Source organism: Caretta caretta, chromosome 10, assembly GCF_965140235.1.
Source record: "Caretta caretta isolate rCarCar2 chromosome 10, rCarCar1.hap1, whole genome shotgun sequence".
Classification (NCBI taxonomy): domain Eukaryota; kingdom Metazoa; phylum Chordata; order Testudines; family Cheloniidae; genus Caretta; species Caretta caretta.
In genome coordinates this window covers 65,368,192-65,383,682 of record NC_134215.1, presented here as the reverse complement: position 1 = coordinate 65,383,682, position 15,491 = coordinate 65,368,192, and the positions used below count along the sequence as shown (strand labels likewise).

Sequence of the window (15,491 nt, the reverse complement as noted above, 5' to 3'; positions counted from 1 at the left end):
GGCAGAGTGTCGAGGTACTGTCAGGGGGCAGAACCCTAGCGAAAGGGGCACCAGGGTCTGTGAGGGACACGGGGGGGCCAGAGCTGTGCCAATCACTGGCCTGCAGGGGATACTCCAGGCTGGAAAAGAGCTAATTCCCAATGACCAGCAGGAGGTGCCACAAGGGTGAGTCCAGCTCTTTTACACTAGCCAATATGTTCATACACCAATGTAGTTCCAGAACAGGAAGATTTCTGTCAATCACAGCACAAAAAAATTAAGCATTTATTTTCTTAAAACACTAGTCTAAAACACTTATTGACATTGCATATGTCCACTCAAATCAATGATCCTTCCTTTTCTACATAGACTACCTCCTCCAACTATTATTCACTTGATAAAGGTAACTTCAGGCATTTGTTTGTACACATTCCCCAGCACAGTAGCACTGGAAAATCCCAGAAAGACTTACTATGTTATTTGTCTTTGATCTAATATTGACAGCTCAGCCTGACTGGTGGTATTTAATGAATCCAAGTATCTGAGGCTGTTATAATCCTAACTTTCTTAGAAGAGCCTTGGAGGAGAAATGAATGGCATGCTAAGGTTGGTGCTGGACCCTTAAATGCAAGCTTGCTAGTGTATCATATTTTTTTTTATAATTACAACATTCTATTAATATTCATTTTAAAAGGGAGCCTCAGTCCTACCTGAACAATGCAGATTTTTCGGGAGTTTGTCATATTAAACTGAGAATGTGTTCTGCTCTCAAGTGTGCTGATTGAGTGGGGCCAGGATTTTCCCCATCAGGGTCTCTTCTTTTCAATAAATATTGGTTTTAAGTTTGTTTGAAACCATTAAGGTCTCAATTCAGCAAATCCTCTCTTCAGCAAAACACTTCAGTGGGGCTAACTTTCAGGTTTGCGGGACTTAAGCACATGCTGAAAGTTAAGTATTTGCATTGTGTAATTGAGGCCTCTAGGAGAGCTGTGACTTTTCCAAGAACTGGTGGATACTTTTTCCTCACACAGATTTGTTATAGCAGGATACTGCTGGTTTGCACCATGACTGAGCTGCTGCCCAGCTACTCGCTGCAGCTTCTCAATGTCCTGCTTCTCCTCAAGCATTATTGTACACAGGCCTTTTCAGTTTTTGCTTTATTGCAGTCTACAAAAATTAACTACTTTTGGTGCCCCCTACTGCCTTTCCAAAGTTGATGTGGCGCATACTAGAGCAGGAAAACAGACCACATGACTCTGAAGTCATTTAAAATACAGACATGTACGTTCACAGACACAGAAAGGAGTGGCCCTGTCTAGTACCTAAAGCAGGGGCCTGAGAGTAAGGCAATGTCCGGGCTCTGGCACTGTTTTTGAGATGCTGGAGAAATCACCTTTGGCCTAGTTTCAAAGATGCTGAGCACCCAGAGCTCCACAACATTAATCTGCCTGTATCTCAGTTTCCTCACCTATAAAATGGGGGTGTTATGGGACATACAAAGTCTGCACTAGACAGGAAGGGGTTAAGGAGCACCGCTGGACTCAGGCAGCCCCACCCCATCACGCCTGTGAAGTATGGTAGACTTGGAGGAGGAGCTTCAAAAGGGAGCAGCCCAGCTCACAGGGAGGTAGACAGACCTCTCATCTCTTCTCCCAGAGAGAAGCAAAGCAGCGAGCCTAGCTTTCCTATGAGCGTGGAGCATCAGTACAGTTGGTTGGAGGGCCCTTGTGGACAGGGGGTTGAGTACTGCTCTTTATTTCCTTTAGTTTTGTTTTCTTTCCTTTGTCATGTTGGGAGCTGGCCCCAGGGCAGTCCCTGCTGAGCATGTGAGCCTTTTGAGGAGAAGGTGGTCTGATGTAGGAGGTATCTTAGGAGAGAAGGAAGAGGCCTGACAAGGCAAAACCCAGGGTAGAGAGAAGGACTGGGCTGTCTTACTGAGGAGGCTAGCATGAGGAGACCCCAAGCACAAAGGCTGGAAGGACTAGTGGCCTGACCCTGGCCTGATGATTTGAAGTTGTGGGACTGCTGAGTTACCGTCTGGTTTACTGGCCTCAATGGATGAGGCTAAACGTGATCCAGCTGGAAGTCCAAATCACAAGATGAATGGCCGGTCAGCAGAGAAACAGAGAGAAAAATCCTACAATGCTACATTCAGCCAGAAGGCAGGGTGCCAGCCGGTGAGTCACTGTTGCAGTGGGTAATGTTTTCTTCACATATTTAACTTTTTTTTAATTTTCATCTTTCATATCTTGAATAGTTGTCTGTAAAAGTGATTTGAGATCTTCAGCTTAATGGTACTGAAGGAATGTAAAGAATTATATTACACTAATGAACAGCATCTTGTAGCCCTCATTACTTGAAATTAAACAGGTGTAATCACTTAAAAAAACCAACACAATGCTTTCTATTATCTGAATAAATAATGCACTATATTTTATGCCACTGGCACATTACCACATCCTTCCCAATTCCTTGAAGAGAGAGGCTGCATTTGAAATGAGCTTGCTATTTAGATACTCTACAGACTAAACATACTGAAAAGAAACTGATCACTGCAAAACATTAGCAGCTGGTATTTTTGTGATCATTCTAAACTTAGCACAACACAGTTTCTGACCTTTTTTAAAAGAAAAAATCCCACCCCATTAACTCAAAATACAATGGACACCAGACCCAAAAAAGAAATAGGGGAAAATCCATCTATTGAATTTACAAGAATACTGACCCCATAGTTTGGTGTTTCCTGACAGTTACTGATCAGATGGAATAAGGACGTGAGGCATCCTCAAGCTACTTCTTAACTGCCAGGATACACCCTCTTCTTCTGGCCCTTATTGCTTAATACTACAGTCTCACTGGAACACTATAAATGTATGGCCATCTGTCGTATCTGATGATGACATCACAACATCTTGGTGGTGGGTTTTTTTTTCCCCTGTAGCTGTATGATCCAGTCTGTAAGGCGTGAGGTCACAAACACATGTCCTACAGAAATGTGTAGGCACCCACTGAAGACTTGGCATGACGCTTGGCCCTTTTTCAATCACTTTTTCACATCTGTGTTTTCTCAAACTGTTTACAACATTTATTGATAGTTGCTCTACATTCAGGTCTGTCCTTGGCTCTGTCTTCAAAGTGATCAATATTTATGCCGCATGAGTTGAGATTCTGCTTAAGGGTCTTTGAAGTGTCTTCAGTGGCCGCCTTTCCTGCTCTTTCCAAGTTTCATCTATCACTACCCACTCCAATAACATGACCTATCGATTTCTAAGATTACACTATAAGTAAATGTGAAAAAGTATATCCCAGTCAATGATGGGACAAATATAAACAATGATTCATAGTGAGTATTGGTATACTTAGCCTTACATCATAATAATACTATCCTAGTACTTTGCAGTCCTATAGTAACATCTGAGGGTCTTTCAGTACTTCACAAACATTAACTGATTAAACTTTACAGCACCCATTCAGGTAGATAGGTAAGTAGGCATTATTAACCCCATTTTATAGATAGAGTAACCTGAAGTATAGTACAAAGGAGTAGAGACCTACATTTTTGCTAACAGTGGGTATCCAAAGCTTATTCTCCAGCAAAACTCCTGCCCAGAATAAGGAAACAAAACTGAGTCACCCACAAAGAGTGGTTCCCAAGCATAGCAGCTGCTGAGCCCAGTGCAGGGAAGTAGGGGAGATCCCAGGCATCACCACTAAGCCCTGCAAAGTCATTCCTGCTGCAGTTGCTGGCCCCACCAAGCCTGCACCACATTCAGCCCCTGTCTTCCAGTCTGGCCCACGCAGGTGCAATGTCATTCCCCATCCCTGAACTTCCTGTAGCCAAAGAGCATGCCTAGGAGCACCTGATGAAGCTCCAGGGATGCTTCAGAGGAAGGAGCAAGCAATATTGCTCTGCCCCTACCAATGGTACGCAATGGTCATACAGCTGCCAAGTTATTGTTCAGAGGTGTTTACCAACCATTGACTTCAGTTGGAGTTGTGATTATGCTCAGCTTCTCTGAAAGTCAGGCCCTAGCTGTCCCGAACAGGGCACTCATTACTGGATTACTAGGTTAACACTAGAAGTCTGAAAATCTCTCCCATTTTTCAGGAATGTCTGAAACAGAAATTCAGTATCTGGCAATTTGATTAAATTTTTTTTTTATGATAAAGTCAACCGTTCAATTAAACATGGTTCTGTTGTCTTCTATTTGTTGGAGGTAGGTGTTTGACCTCCATTGTACACAAAAGAATAGGAGTCAAATGATGTCCTGGCCAAACATAACCTATTGCAGGGCACCATGAGACTGTATTAAATAGGCTCTGGGCTGAAGACTATGGTAGACAATTTTGCTCCTCTGGCACAATTGAACTCCTACAATAATGATAAAGATCATGTGTCCAGGAGATAAAACTTTCTCGTGGGCTGGCCCAAAACTTTGTGGAATGAACTCCCACAGAAATTAAGCACCATCACAAACCTCACCCACCATATGCTCTAAATACAAGATGCATTTCTTTGGCCTTGCCTTCTCTAACCAACATAGCTCTATGGAGGGGTTTACATACACACACGTAGATATTTATTTCTATTTTATATAAAATCCAAGCCAAAACACTCTACTGCACACACCTTTCCCTTTGGAGAGAGGATGAGTGAATAAACGTGACAGATTTTCGTCATGTTGCTTAATGTACTCCTGGAAAGCATCCAGGGACTATGGTGGTGAGCACAGTATAAAAATCTGAATAGAAAGGAAATGAATGAATGCTGGAGAAAGGAGAAGGAAAGACAGCATGTACAGAGTGGTAATCAAGGATTCATTATATCCTCTGCCAACCAAAGCAATTAGGAATATGTTATGCTGGTATTTCTGCCCATGTGTAAATGTCTGCAAGGGGAAGAGTAAGGAAAATGAGATGAGAGCTACAGGAATGAAGGACAAATACTACCATCAAGACATCCATCAATAAGAATGACCTAAAAAGCTGTGTTGTGAGGCTTAAGATGTTGTTTCATACATCTGTTAGCTTATTAGTTCTGCTGTGTTAATAGTACCTAAAAGACAACCCTCCCTCCCCTCATCTGCCCACCTTCACCCCTCTATGACCTGTTCCTAAAGAAAACAGGTTTTTTCTGTCTCAACAAATTTTTTATTGTGCATGCAACTATCCATCTTGGCAACATGTGCTTAAAAGTGGGCAGATGTAAATTGTTAGTTTCCTTAAAATTGCACAGCTGTGAAACGTACTTTTTCAGGGATTGTGTCATCTCTAACAGGTGGTGTAACATCCATCTTTCCCTCCCTCCCTCTGCAGTTTACAACACAGAGCAACTAATCAAAGTAATTTTAAAAGCTGGTGCAGTTCACCTACCCTGCTTTATGAAACAACCCTTAAGAAGGTCTTACAAATGGTCTGTTAAAATAGAGTATAAAGATTCCTGGACTTTTATTTGCATTAGCTGCCAAAAGAAATGAGGACTACCCAAGTTAGTTGAGCTGTTGTTTACCCCAAGTACAAGGTTTGTCATTCCTGCCAGGAGCCATTCACAGAGAGGTCCTAACCCTGGTTGCACTGAAGTCCATGAGAATCAATGGCAAAAGAAATTGGCCATGACCACTGGCATTATTACGTATCTCTTAAATACACACACACACAACATGGTATTTTCCAACTACAACCTTAGTATGCTTTCCACTATTGACCCATATAGGACACTTAAAAAGTTTCAGTGAGCATTAGATTCTCTTTTGAAAAGTTATGCCAAAAGCCATAATATGGTGCATGTTCACTCAGGTTCAGTGGGCTCCTTTTCTCTTACAACTTGCAGAGGGATGAGTATGAGGTTTTATATCCCTTCCAAAACTCTTTTTCAGCATTAACTGTTACAACTCTGGCTATCCTATGAATGTCCCATCCCCTCTTTAAATCTCGCTTAGTTGTTGGCCTCACAACATTCAGTGGCAATGAGTTCCACAACGTAGTTATGTAAACTCTCAGCTGAATTCTCTGATCCAAATTTTACTCACTTATAACATGTAAACTGGGAGTATGTCCTTTGAATCAGCTGGGCTACTCCACACTTATGCCAGTGTAACTGAGAAAAGAATAGTCCCTTTTATTTTTATAACCAACTGAATCCAAATTTCAAATCTGAATGTTCCCAAACACTTGGGTTTTTCAATCCTGATCTAAATTTGAACTTTCCCAAGGCTTGGAGTGCTTCAGATTCAACCTATTTTAGAGATTGGTTCAACCTGTGAATTGGCATCCCAGTCCACATCCAACTCTGCAGTTTTGGTTCAGGCCCATCTCTAAACTCAATATAAGTATCTATTTCTAATCAACACTTCCAATAGCATTTGAATGTTTCTACATTATATCCTTGGCTATTACTTTCTGCTTATCCCAGTAAATACACATCTATTCGTGTACACACATAACTACCGTTTGAATACACTTGTTTTTCTCCACTGGCTTTTCATTATCAAGGTTTAATTAGAAGCCCTCTACTTGCATTAACTGAAAATATTTTTGCTGAAAAGGAATTAATTTGTTCTCTCCATCCATGCCTAATAACCAATAAACTCAATAGTGCTAAACCACAGACCCTACAACAAACAATAAGGGTCTGATCCCAGACATTTCACACTTCCATTGAACTCCGTGGGAGTTTGCCTTGCAACAGGGTAGAAGGGTCTGGCCCTGAGAAGATAAAAATGTCAGTTAAAGCAGCACCTGACCTGGTGTTAAAGTAAAGCTGTGACTGGTCAGGGGTGGAGGAAAGCACATACTTGGATGAAGGTTTCATTAGAGTTTGACAAAAGCCATACAGTACCTTTGTAGCCAGACGACACTCCATCACCCTAATATTGTAATGAGAAGTTGCTGCTTTATTCATTTCGACACAACTGTTAGCAATAACAAAAGCTGCTCCACTTGGAAGTCTCACATCAGTTGCCCTCAGAGGACTGAACTCTATCAGCTTAGCCTATTAAAAGAAAAATGAATGGTCAGTTTAAATTTACTAGCAACCAGCAACAGAGTTAGCTCAATAAATCACATGCATTTACCTTTGCAAATTTTTTTTTCCTCTCAAGAACCCACAGATGGTTAATCAAGGAAATTGACATGAAACAGTGAGAAAAGCTATTTAGCCCCAATGGTCAAGTTACAAGAAAACCTGAAGCCTCTTCCTGGGAGCTGGAATTTATGGCTTCTCCATTAAATGTCCTTGTGTTTTCAGAGTTTCACAGAACCTATTTGTAGGCAACACTTTTCAAAATAACTTTCTTTTAAGAAGAAGATACCAGATGGCATTTGGGGAAACTGAAATCCAGCTGGGGTGGGAGTGGCAACGAGGGCATAGGGAGAACTGAACCCTAAATATGAGAGTTGGGCCTAAACAAAGCCTTATGCCTGAACACCCCACCCCCACCTTTCCAGGGTGTTCTAAGTCTTGATCCAGGTCTAGCCCCAATAACTACAGAGTAGATATTTAATCAGTGGGCTACATTTCAATAAAACATCCAGACTGCTCTACTGGAGGGAGCCTGCAATGCCAATCAAATGGCTAGAAAAAAATGAGCAGCCAGCCTTTTGATATAGCACATTCAGGCTCCCTCCATTACAGCCCACAAGGTCCCCCTGTGCCACCCTCTCATCCCCCGCTAGTTCAGGGACTTCCTGCAACACTCCACATCCCTCCTACCAGGGGCACTGTGTGTACCCCATTCCCCTCTGCTCCCATACCAGGGTCCCCCAGTCTCCCCCTCCATGCCCGGTGTTCTGTGTGCACCCCAATTCATCCTCCCACCATGCCAGGGGATCTGTGTTCCCTTGTGACTGTTTCTGTTTTAGCCTACCAGTGTTTCAAAATCCCTTTCTTACAGGATACAGATGCTAGTGCTTCCAGACCAGGGGTGGAGGGCACTAATGACGTAAAGACCCCATGGCTAGGTATCTGGGAGAGGGAGTCACAGCCCAACTGTCACCAAAAGCAGTAGGGTTCTGCCCACTGATGCCTAGAATAGTCCGTGAAATTTTGGAACTGATTGGCTATGGGTTAAAAAGTTATTGCCTTACAGACAAACAGAGAAATGCCAGCGAATAGGGTGTAGGGCCTTGTTTCACTCAGCCAATTATTGCCTCACTTTCTCCGGCAACAGAACTGGAATAAAATATTTCCCTGCCTCATAGGCTTGTGGTGAGGTATAACATGGGTACAGCATTTTGTGCCCTTTGGGTGAACTGGGCTATAAATCCCAGTAACTAAAACCTTCAGGCTGTGATGTCATGAAGAGATGAAATGCACACCTAGATCTTATCTTCATTGGGGTAGGTTGTATATTGCATACCTTGCCAGGGATCCACTTAGAGCAGACTGCAGCTCTATAGAGCAGGGATTTTGGTGCTCTTCATTTCCTGCATGGTTCCATGAACAGCTACAGTGCTAAACAAACAGGTGGCCACATGCCAACCTGCTTCCAAGCCATGTATCCAAGCCATTGTTGTATTAACCCAGTGGGGTTATGGATAGGGTGACCAGACAGCAAATGTGAAAAATCGGGACAGGGGCTGGGAGGGTCATAGCCTATATAAGAAAAAGACCCCAAAATTGGGACTGTCCCTATAAAACTGGGACATCTGGTCACCCTAGTTATGGATTATTTTGCAAATATCAAGGGAGAGACTTACTTCCCTTTAAAAGTCCTCTCACTCTGTGTACGTACCCATTACTGTGCTCACCACTTTGAGTAAGAAACCCTTACCACTTCTGAGCCATATAAAACATTTCCACTTAGACAAAGTCAAGGTGACTGTATGTCAAGAAAATTTGTAACTTCTTTCAGCACTGGTGCAGCTGCACAGGTGCTACCAAAAGTAGAAGCTGTCGTGTAGACTGGATGGAGACCCAGAAAAGTGGCAATGTTTGGGCGTTCAGAATGCACTCATTGTGGACTTGAGAATATTCAGTGTATTCAAAGGATGAGCACATTTTCCATATAAGTGGCAAGTACAAGAAAACGCTATGATATGGAGCTAAACCCCTATTACACATGCTGTGGAGAGATGAAGTCACAAGTAAAATGGTAAGCATTTTACAACAGATGGCCAATGTACAGGTTTCTCATGAATGGCTGCACTCATTTCCCAATAAACATATTTTTGTGAGTTTTAGGTTTGACCGCCCAAAGCCACACACACCTTTTTAGATAATAGGCAGATCCCACTGTAAATGGTATTTTTGCAGCACTTGTGAATCACTCAGCAGGTCGTGTATAGCAGTGCCCATTCATCGGTTTCTCACGTTTGATTCAGGTGTTGAAGGTATCTTTCTTAAACACTGACATGTTATGAAATTAACGTCTGAACATTTTTTATAATTCCCCATTGTAGCTATGAGCGAATCTGGCAGCTTTACTAGAATGGGTCTGTCACTAGAAGTTCCAATAATGAATTCTTGTGATAGGGAATACCAGCCATTTAGACTTCATAATGTAGGAATTACGCCACTGAACCTGGAGTATCAGCTGACCAACATGGAGTCTATTACTCCTTTTTTTCATATCTCTTCCTCTCCCATATAGCCTTTCTGTTCTCTTTTCATCTCACTCTCATCTTCTTAGTCCTACAAGCCTCTCATGTTCTGAATAGTGGTACCTCTTATACAATGAAGCTCATATATACTCACATCTTCATTTGTGCATAATCCGTGACTGTTTTGCCCAGGTTATCTGTTTCCTGTATCTTTAATATTTACAGTTGTAATGTGTTGTTAGTTTACATTAAAAGAGCTACCTACGTACAGTTCCTTCTTCTGCTAGGAATGATATGGACTGGTCCATGCCTCCTCCCTCCGTGCCAACGTACCGTTCGGTCTTGGTGCAAATTTCTGCAAGTTCCACCTAAGGAAACGTTGGAAGTAAAGCTTGAGTCAAGATAAAGGATGCATCACATACAGTGACCGACTGAGGAGGACAGTAAGATACCTCTGAGATCACCCTTCCCCACACATTCCTTATCAATAGACTGTGCTTTGGATGCCATGCAAGTCTGACCCATTCTCACTGTAAAATGGTATCATCATATAGTCTTTCTCCTTTTGCTCTGAACCATGCCACAATCTCTCTGACTCCACTGTAGAGGATGGCACTGGACATTTATCAGAGTCTCCATTCTAGCACCAGTCCTCCTTCCATTTCCTCCCCCATCCCATTTCCACACCTCTGTCTGAAATTGTGCTGCAATACTGACGGAATACAAAGTATGCTCCCTGGTAATTTACGTAATCCAGATAATTCACCTTACTATTTGTAATGTGTCGGTTTCATAACTAGAAATTACCGATTGAAGCTGAACTCATGAGATTTATTACTTTTGCATTTTCAAGAACACTCACAGAGTTTTCCCTAATTAGGGACCTGATCCTCCAGTGCTCCCGTGGGCAAAATTCCCAATAACATCGATGGGACTTTAGCCTTAGTAAAGAATGCATGATCAGGTCCCCACAATAAATCATCTAGGGTCTGGCTCTGACATTCTTACCCTGAGACTGCCTTATCTGACAAGTAGCATCACTGCCCGTCTCAGAGGCACAGTTCCTTCTAAGCGCTGCCCTATGCACAGGGCAGCTGGCAATGCCACAGTCTAGTCCTTCGAAATGTATGATGATCTCATTTTACAAACCAAAAATGAACAAACGGTTAAAGGGCCAAATTCTGCCCTTTGATGTGTGTGTGGCTCCCAGTGAAGTCAATGGGAGCACTATGTGTGCATCCAATCCCAGATATCAGCCCAGTGTGTTTTGGGCAGCTGTGTGTAGCAGTTCCATGACTGTTCAGGAGCCTGTTAATGTCCTCAGCTGTAACGTTCTTTAAGTAAGTAAATAAATAAATAAATATGGGACTCAGGCCTTCCCAGTGCCAGTCTGTCAGTGGCTCCTCTCCATTCCCTAGGGAACGTGCTGTCTAGTCTGCGTTCCACTCTCTGACATAAAGAAAAGGAGGGCTTGTGGCACCTTAGAGACTAACAAATTTATTAGAGCATAAGCTTTCGTGAGCTACAGCTCACTTCATCGGATGCATGCAGTGGAAAATACAGCGAGGAGATTTTACATACACAGAGAACGTGAAACAATGGTTGTTACATTACACACTGTAACAAGAGTGATGAGGTAAGGTGAGCTACTACCAGCAGGAGAGCGGGGGGGAACCTCTTGTAGTGATAATCAAGGTGGACCATTTCCAGCAGTTGACAGGAATGCGGGGGGGGAGGGATACACGGGGAAATAGTTTTACTTTGTGTAATGACACATCACTCCCAGTCTTTATTCAAGCCTAAGTTAATTGTATCCAGTTTGCAAAGTAATTCCAATTCAGCAGTCCCTCGCTGGAGTCTGTTTTTGAAGTTTTTTTGGTTGAAGAATTGCCACTTTTAGGTCTGTCAGAGAACACTTCAATCTCTCTGGTCACTCGATTACAGACCCAAAAGTGGCAATTCTTCAACAAAAAAACTTCAAAAACAGACTCCAACGAGGGATGGCTGAACTGGAATTAATTTGCAAACTGGATACAATTAACTTAGGCTTGAATAAAGACTGGGAGTGGATGGGTCATTACACAAAGTAAAACTATTTCCCCATGTTATTCCCCCCCCACACACACTGTTCCTCACACGTTCTTGTCAACTGCTAGAAATGGCCCACCTTGATTATCACTACAAAAGGTTCCTCCTCTCTTCCCCCGCCCCCGCTCTCCTGCCCGTAATAGCTCACCTTACCTGATCACTCTTTTTTCAGTGTGTATGGTAACACCCATTGTTTCATGTTCTCTGTGTATATAAAATCTCCCCACTGTATTTTCCACTGCATGCATCCGATGAAGTGGGCTGTAGCCCACGAAAGCTTATGCTCAGATAAATGTATTAGTCTCTACGGTGCCACAAGTACTCCTGTTCTTTTTGCGGATACAGACTAACACGGCTGCTACTCTGAAACTCTCTGACATGACACCCTAATCTACAATTTCTGTAACCTGTAAACACCGGAGTGTTTGTGTGAGGCTTCATCAATGTCTTAGCGTGTTTTGACACCTGTAGGTGAAATGGTGCTTTAGAAGGGGAGAGTTTTCATGTTATCACTGCTGTAAAAGACACTTCACAGCAAAGACATTACTCCAGCCCCTGAGGCGCCTTGGGAAATGCTCTAAGAACATTTTATAACAAGGAGTAAAGGGGAAAGCTTTCATGGCCTTGCGCATCACATGCCCATACCAGCTCATTCCATCAAGCACAGGGTAGTCAGCATCATACTTGCAACAGGGAAGAAAGGAAAAGAAAAAAGATTGTAGCAAAGCAGCAGCATGATCTTCAAACCAGGAGCAAAGTCAGATTCAGATCCCCCAGCAGGGACCTGAAAGAAGATAATCAGCAGAGTGGGGACATTAACCAGCTGTACCACACAACTGTAAAAGGTAGCAGATAAAGGCAGTAAATCACCATACGTTGAGGGAGGTATGTGTGCCTGTCTGCTCATTCACTCAATTTACATAAAGCCACTGGAAACAGACAAAGCTGTAAAGTGCGTGCTCAGAGCTATGCAATCAGACTGAGTGGCTTGTAAAGCACTAAAGGTTGATTTACTTGGCCCACAGTACTACTTATGTAAAACGCTCAATAAACTTCAGGTTGATAAGGAGTTCTCAAAAACCCATCACCAAACTACTCTAAAACTGAGCAGATAGGAGCCCTTTGAGGCAAACATCAAGGAGAGTTCAGATTGTCCTCAGAGCACCATATTGGTGCCACAGTGTAAACAGACCCACTTACACCAATCTAAAGACAAAGGGGTCTGCTTTGCCATGGATGCCCAGGATCTTATAGGGGTAATTGATCACTAATGGGAATCAGACAGCTAAATCCCCTGCGCAGCAAATAGCAAACGGCCAGGCCACAAGCAAAATTTTACCTGGTGTCCCTTCATATATTTGAAAGATGAATAACAAATAGGGATTGTGCCTCCTTTTCTTCTTGATGAAGTATTAAAAAAAGACCACACAAACAGAAGTGTCCCTCGCTGTTTGGGGTTTTTTTTTGGTTTGTTTGTTGTTTTAACTTTAAATGTATCAGGAATGTCAGGCCTTAACCGAAGTCCATGTTCTCCCACTCCCCACAAAAAATCAGAAATAATTTGTGAATGAAACCTTACCATGTAACCATCCACCCAACATTAATGATGCCCTTTTTTTCTCTTAAAATAACCAATGAAGTATTTGCATAGTAAAAAAGACACACACACACACAGAGACCCCCAGCAGACACATGCACGCACACACACAATGCAGCTTGTAGGTGCTCACTCTTCTCTGCAGCTGGAACGGTGTATATTCTCAAACATCCATGTGCTCCCCATCACCAGGGTGAGCCACACAGCTATACTGCTCCCTCCCTCCTCCTCTCCCAAGGCAGCAATACCTCCTCGCTTGTTTTTGCAGCTACTTGTAAGGAATATTGGCCTGGGGTCCAAGCAATGCATCAGCTGGGCAGCAGTGGAAATCTCTCCACAGTTTAGATGCACACAACCGTCCCATTTGAAAATCTGATGTCTGTGTAAGATCAAGATTTTGTGCCCTGAAATATCCAGGTACAGATTTGCGCACACATGTTTCTAATAATGTAGCCTAAAATGCAGCTCTTGAGGTACTTGTGCTGTATATTTTGCTCTCAGGCATGGCAGGCAGAGAAATGACTGTGTTTCATTTGCAGATTTTGGGAGGAAGCATAGCAAAACTCAGACTAGGCAATTCTCCCTTTGCTTTGTCTGGATACAAGTCATATCGCCTTCTGCACAGATCCTCTACCAGTCAACTTTGTGAGCCTTGTTTACACTTTTAAAAAATGGGGGGGGGGGGGCTTGCAGCTGTGGAATGTTAACAATTAGCACACTGCCACCCCAGTCCCTTCATATGTTCCAGTGATCCATGCCTTGCTAAGCATTGGTTCTTGCTTTGCCCCAGCCTGCCAGTTGTCCAGCTGCGTGTGCTGGACATACAGCACTGCTGGAGCCTTGAGCAACGTTTTTTTTCTTTTTTAAACTCAGCCAGGAATGGCAGGACCACCAAGGAGGACCTGGCAGGGGTTGAAGAACCCTCTCCAAAAGACAGCCTAAGGCTACCCTGAATGACTTGGTTTCTAATTTAAACAGGCTCAGGCCTACCCAGACTGGCCTTCTACTTGTGGTAGCAGAGGGATGGGACTAGAGCGGGTGAAGTAGTCATTTGTGCAAAAAAGCAGTTTTTACTCATTACGGAAGCAACCAGCCAAACATTTGCTTTTCGGTAAAACAAAATTCAGGGAAGTGTGACTGGAATCCTGGAAGCTGAAGCAGAGATAGGGAGACACAGAGTTCCATGGCGTGCAGAGATTTTATATTTAGAAAAGAGGGATGGTCTTGTGACTCAAACAGTGAGCTGAGAGCCCAGGTCTCCAGCTCTATATTTGACTTCTTCTGTGATCCAGAGTGAGAACCCTACCTCATGTGTCAGAATGCATTACTGTTTGCACAGTGCTTTGAGATCCTCAGATGGGAAATGCTATAGAAATGCAAACTATTATTATTAAAAACAGGCAAGCTGAGGAAAATTAGGATCTCAGAGATAAGAGGGCTTCTAAAAATAACAGTTCTGCAGGGGGGAAAAAAGCCAGATGTGTGTGACACAGAAAATCTCCTTGCGCATGCATGAGGTCACAGTGCCATTTAGCTTTAGCCAGCCACTCCTGGCATCCTAGGTAGAAGCTGAGGGCCTAGGCAGCCACCTAGTTTGCCTATAGCTTGAGCAGTCGCTGGCCCTTCCATTTCTCTCCTATGGGTTCACCACTTCTGAGCCAAACCACAATACATGAATGGCTCCCACACATTCAAGACCCACAACTGTTAGCACAGTTCCCATCCCCCAAATTAAGTATCTGATAAATGAAGATGTCGTGTATGACAAAATGCCAAAGAACTTTACAAACATTAACTAATCAATTCTCACAGTACCCCTGTAAGGCAGGAATTATTCCTAATTTACAGACAGGTAAACTGAGGCAAAGATGTTTGTGACCTGTCACATAAATCAGCCCCAGAAGTGGAATTAGAACTTTCAGGTTTGTGATTCCCTCCCACCACTGTGCTCCTTCTCAGCAGTGCTGTCTCAACTAGTTGTTTCTGGGGCAGGTTTAAAGCTTTTCAGAGGTGATGGTAATATATTAACACAAAAAGACATAGAAAAATAATAACATCAATGCACAAAAGGACCAGGAAAACTGCTTTAAAATCCCAGAAGCAAAAGTGGCTTCATGTAACATGTGAATTTGAACTTTCCATGCCTAATTCTTTTGAAATCCACACGTTCTAAAACCCTCTGATTTCTCCAGTACTGGCCACAAAAAAGAGAAGAATTCCAGCCACGCTACCCCACTCAGATGTGGGTGAGTGTGGTAATGTAGCTAGAATGTGAAATAATATTGCT

General features: G+C 42.9%; 1 protein-coding gene across 3 annotated transcripts in view; it reads right to left on the bottom strand.

Annotated features, from left to right (window-relative positions):
• The window catches only part of GALK2 (galactokinase 2), an 82,189-nt gene that overhangs the window by 28,509 nt on the left and 38,189 nt on the right, over positions 1 to 15,491 (bottom strand). For all 3 annotated transcript variants that reach the window (XM_075133119.1, XM_075133118.1, XM_048865591.1), the window contains 2 exons: positions 9,789 to 9,887; positions 6,818 to 6,970 (listed from right to left, as the gene is read on the bottom strand). In XM_075133119.1, coding sequence (XP_074989220.1) covers positions 6,818 to 6,970; positions 9,789 to 9,887 — 252 coding nt within the window. The remainder of the gene's footprint in view (positions 1 to 6,817; positions 6,971 to 9,788; positions 9,888 to 15,491) is intronic.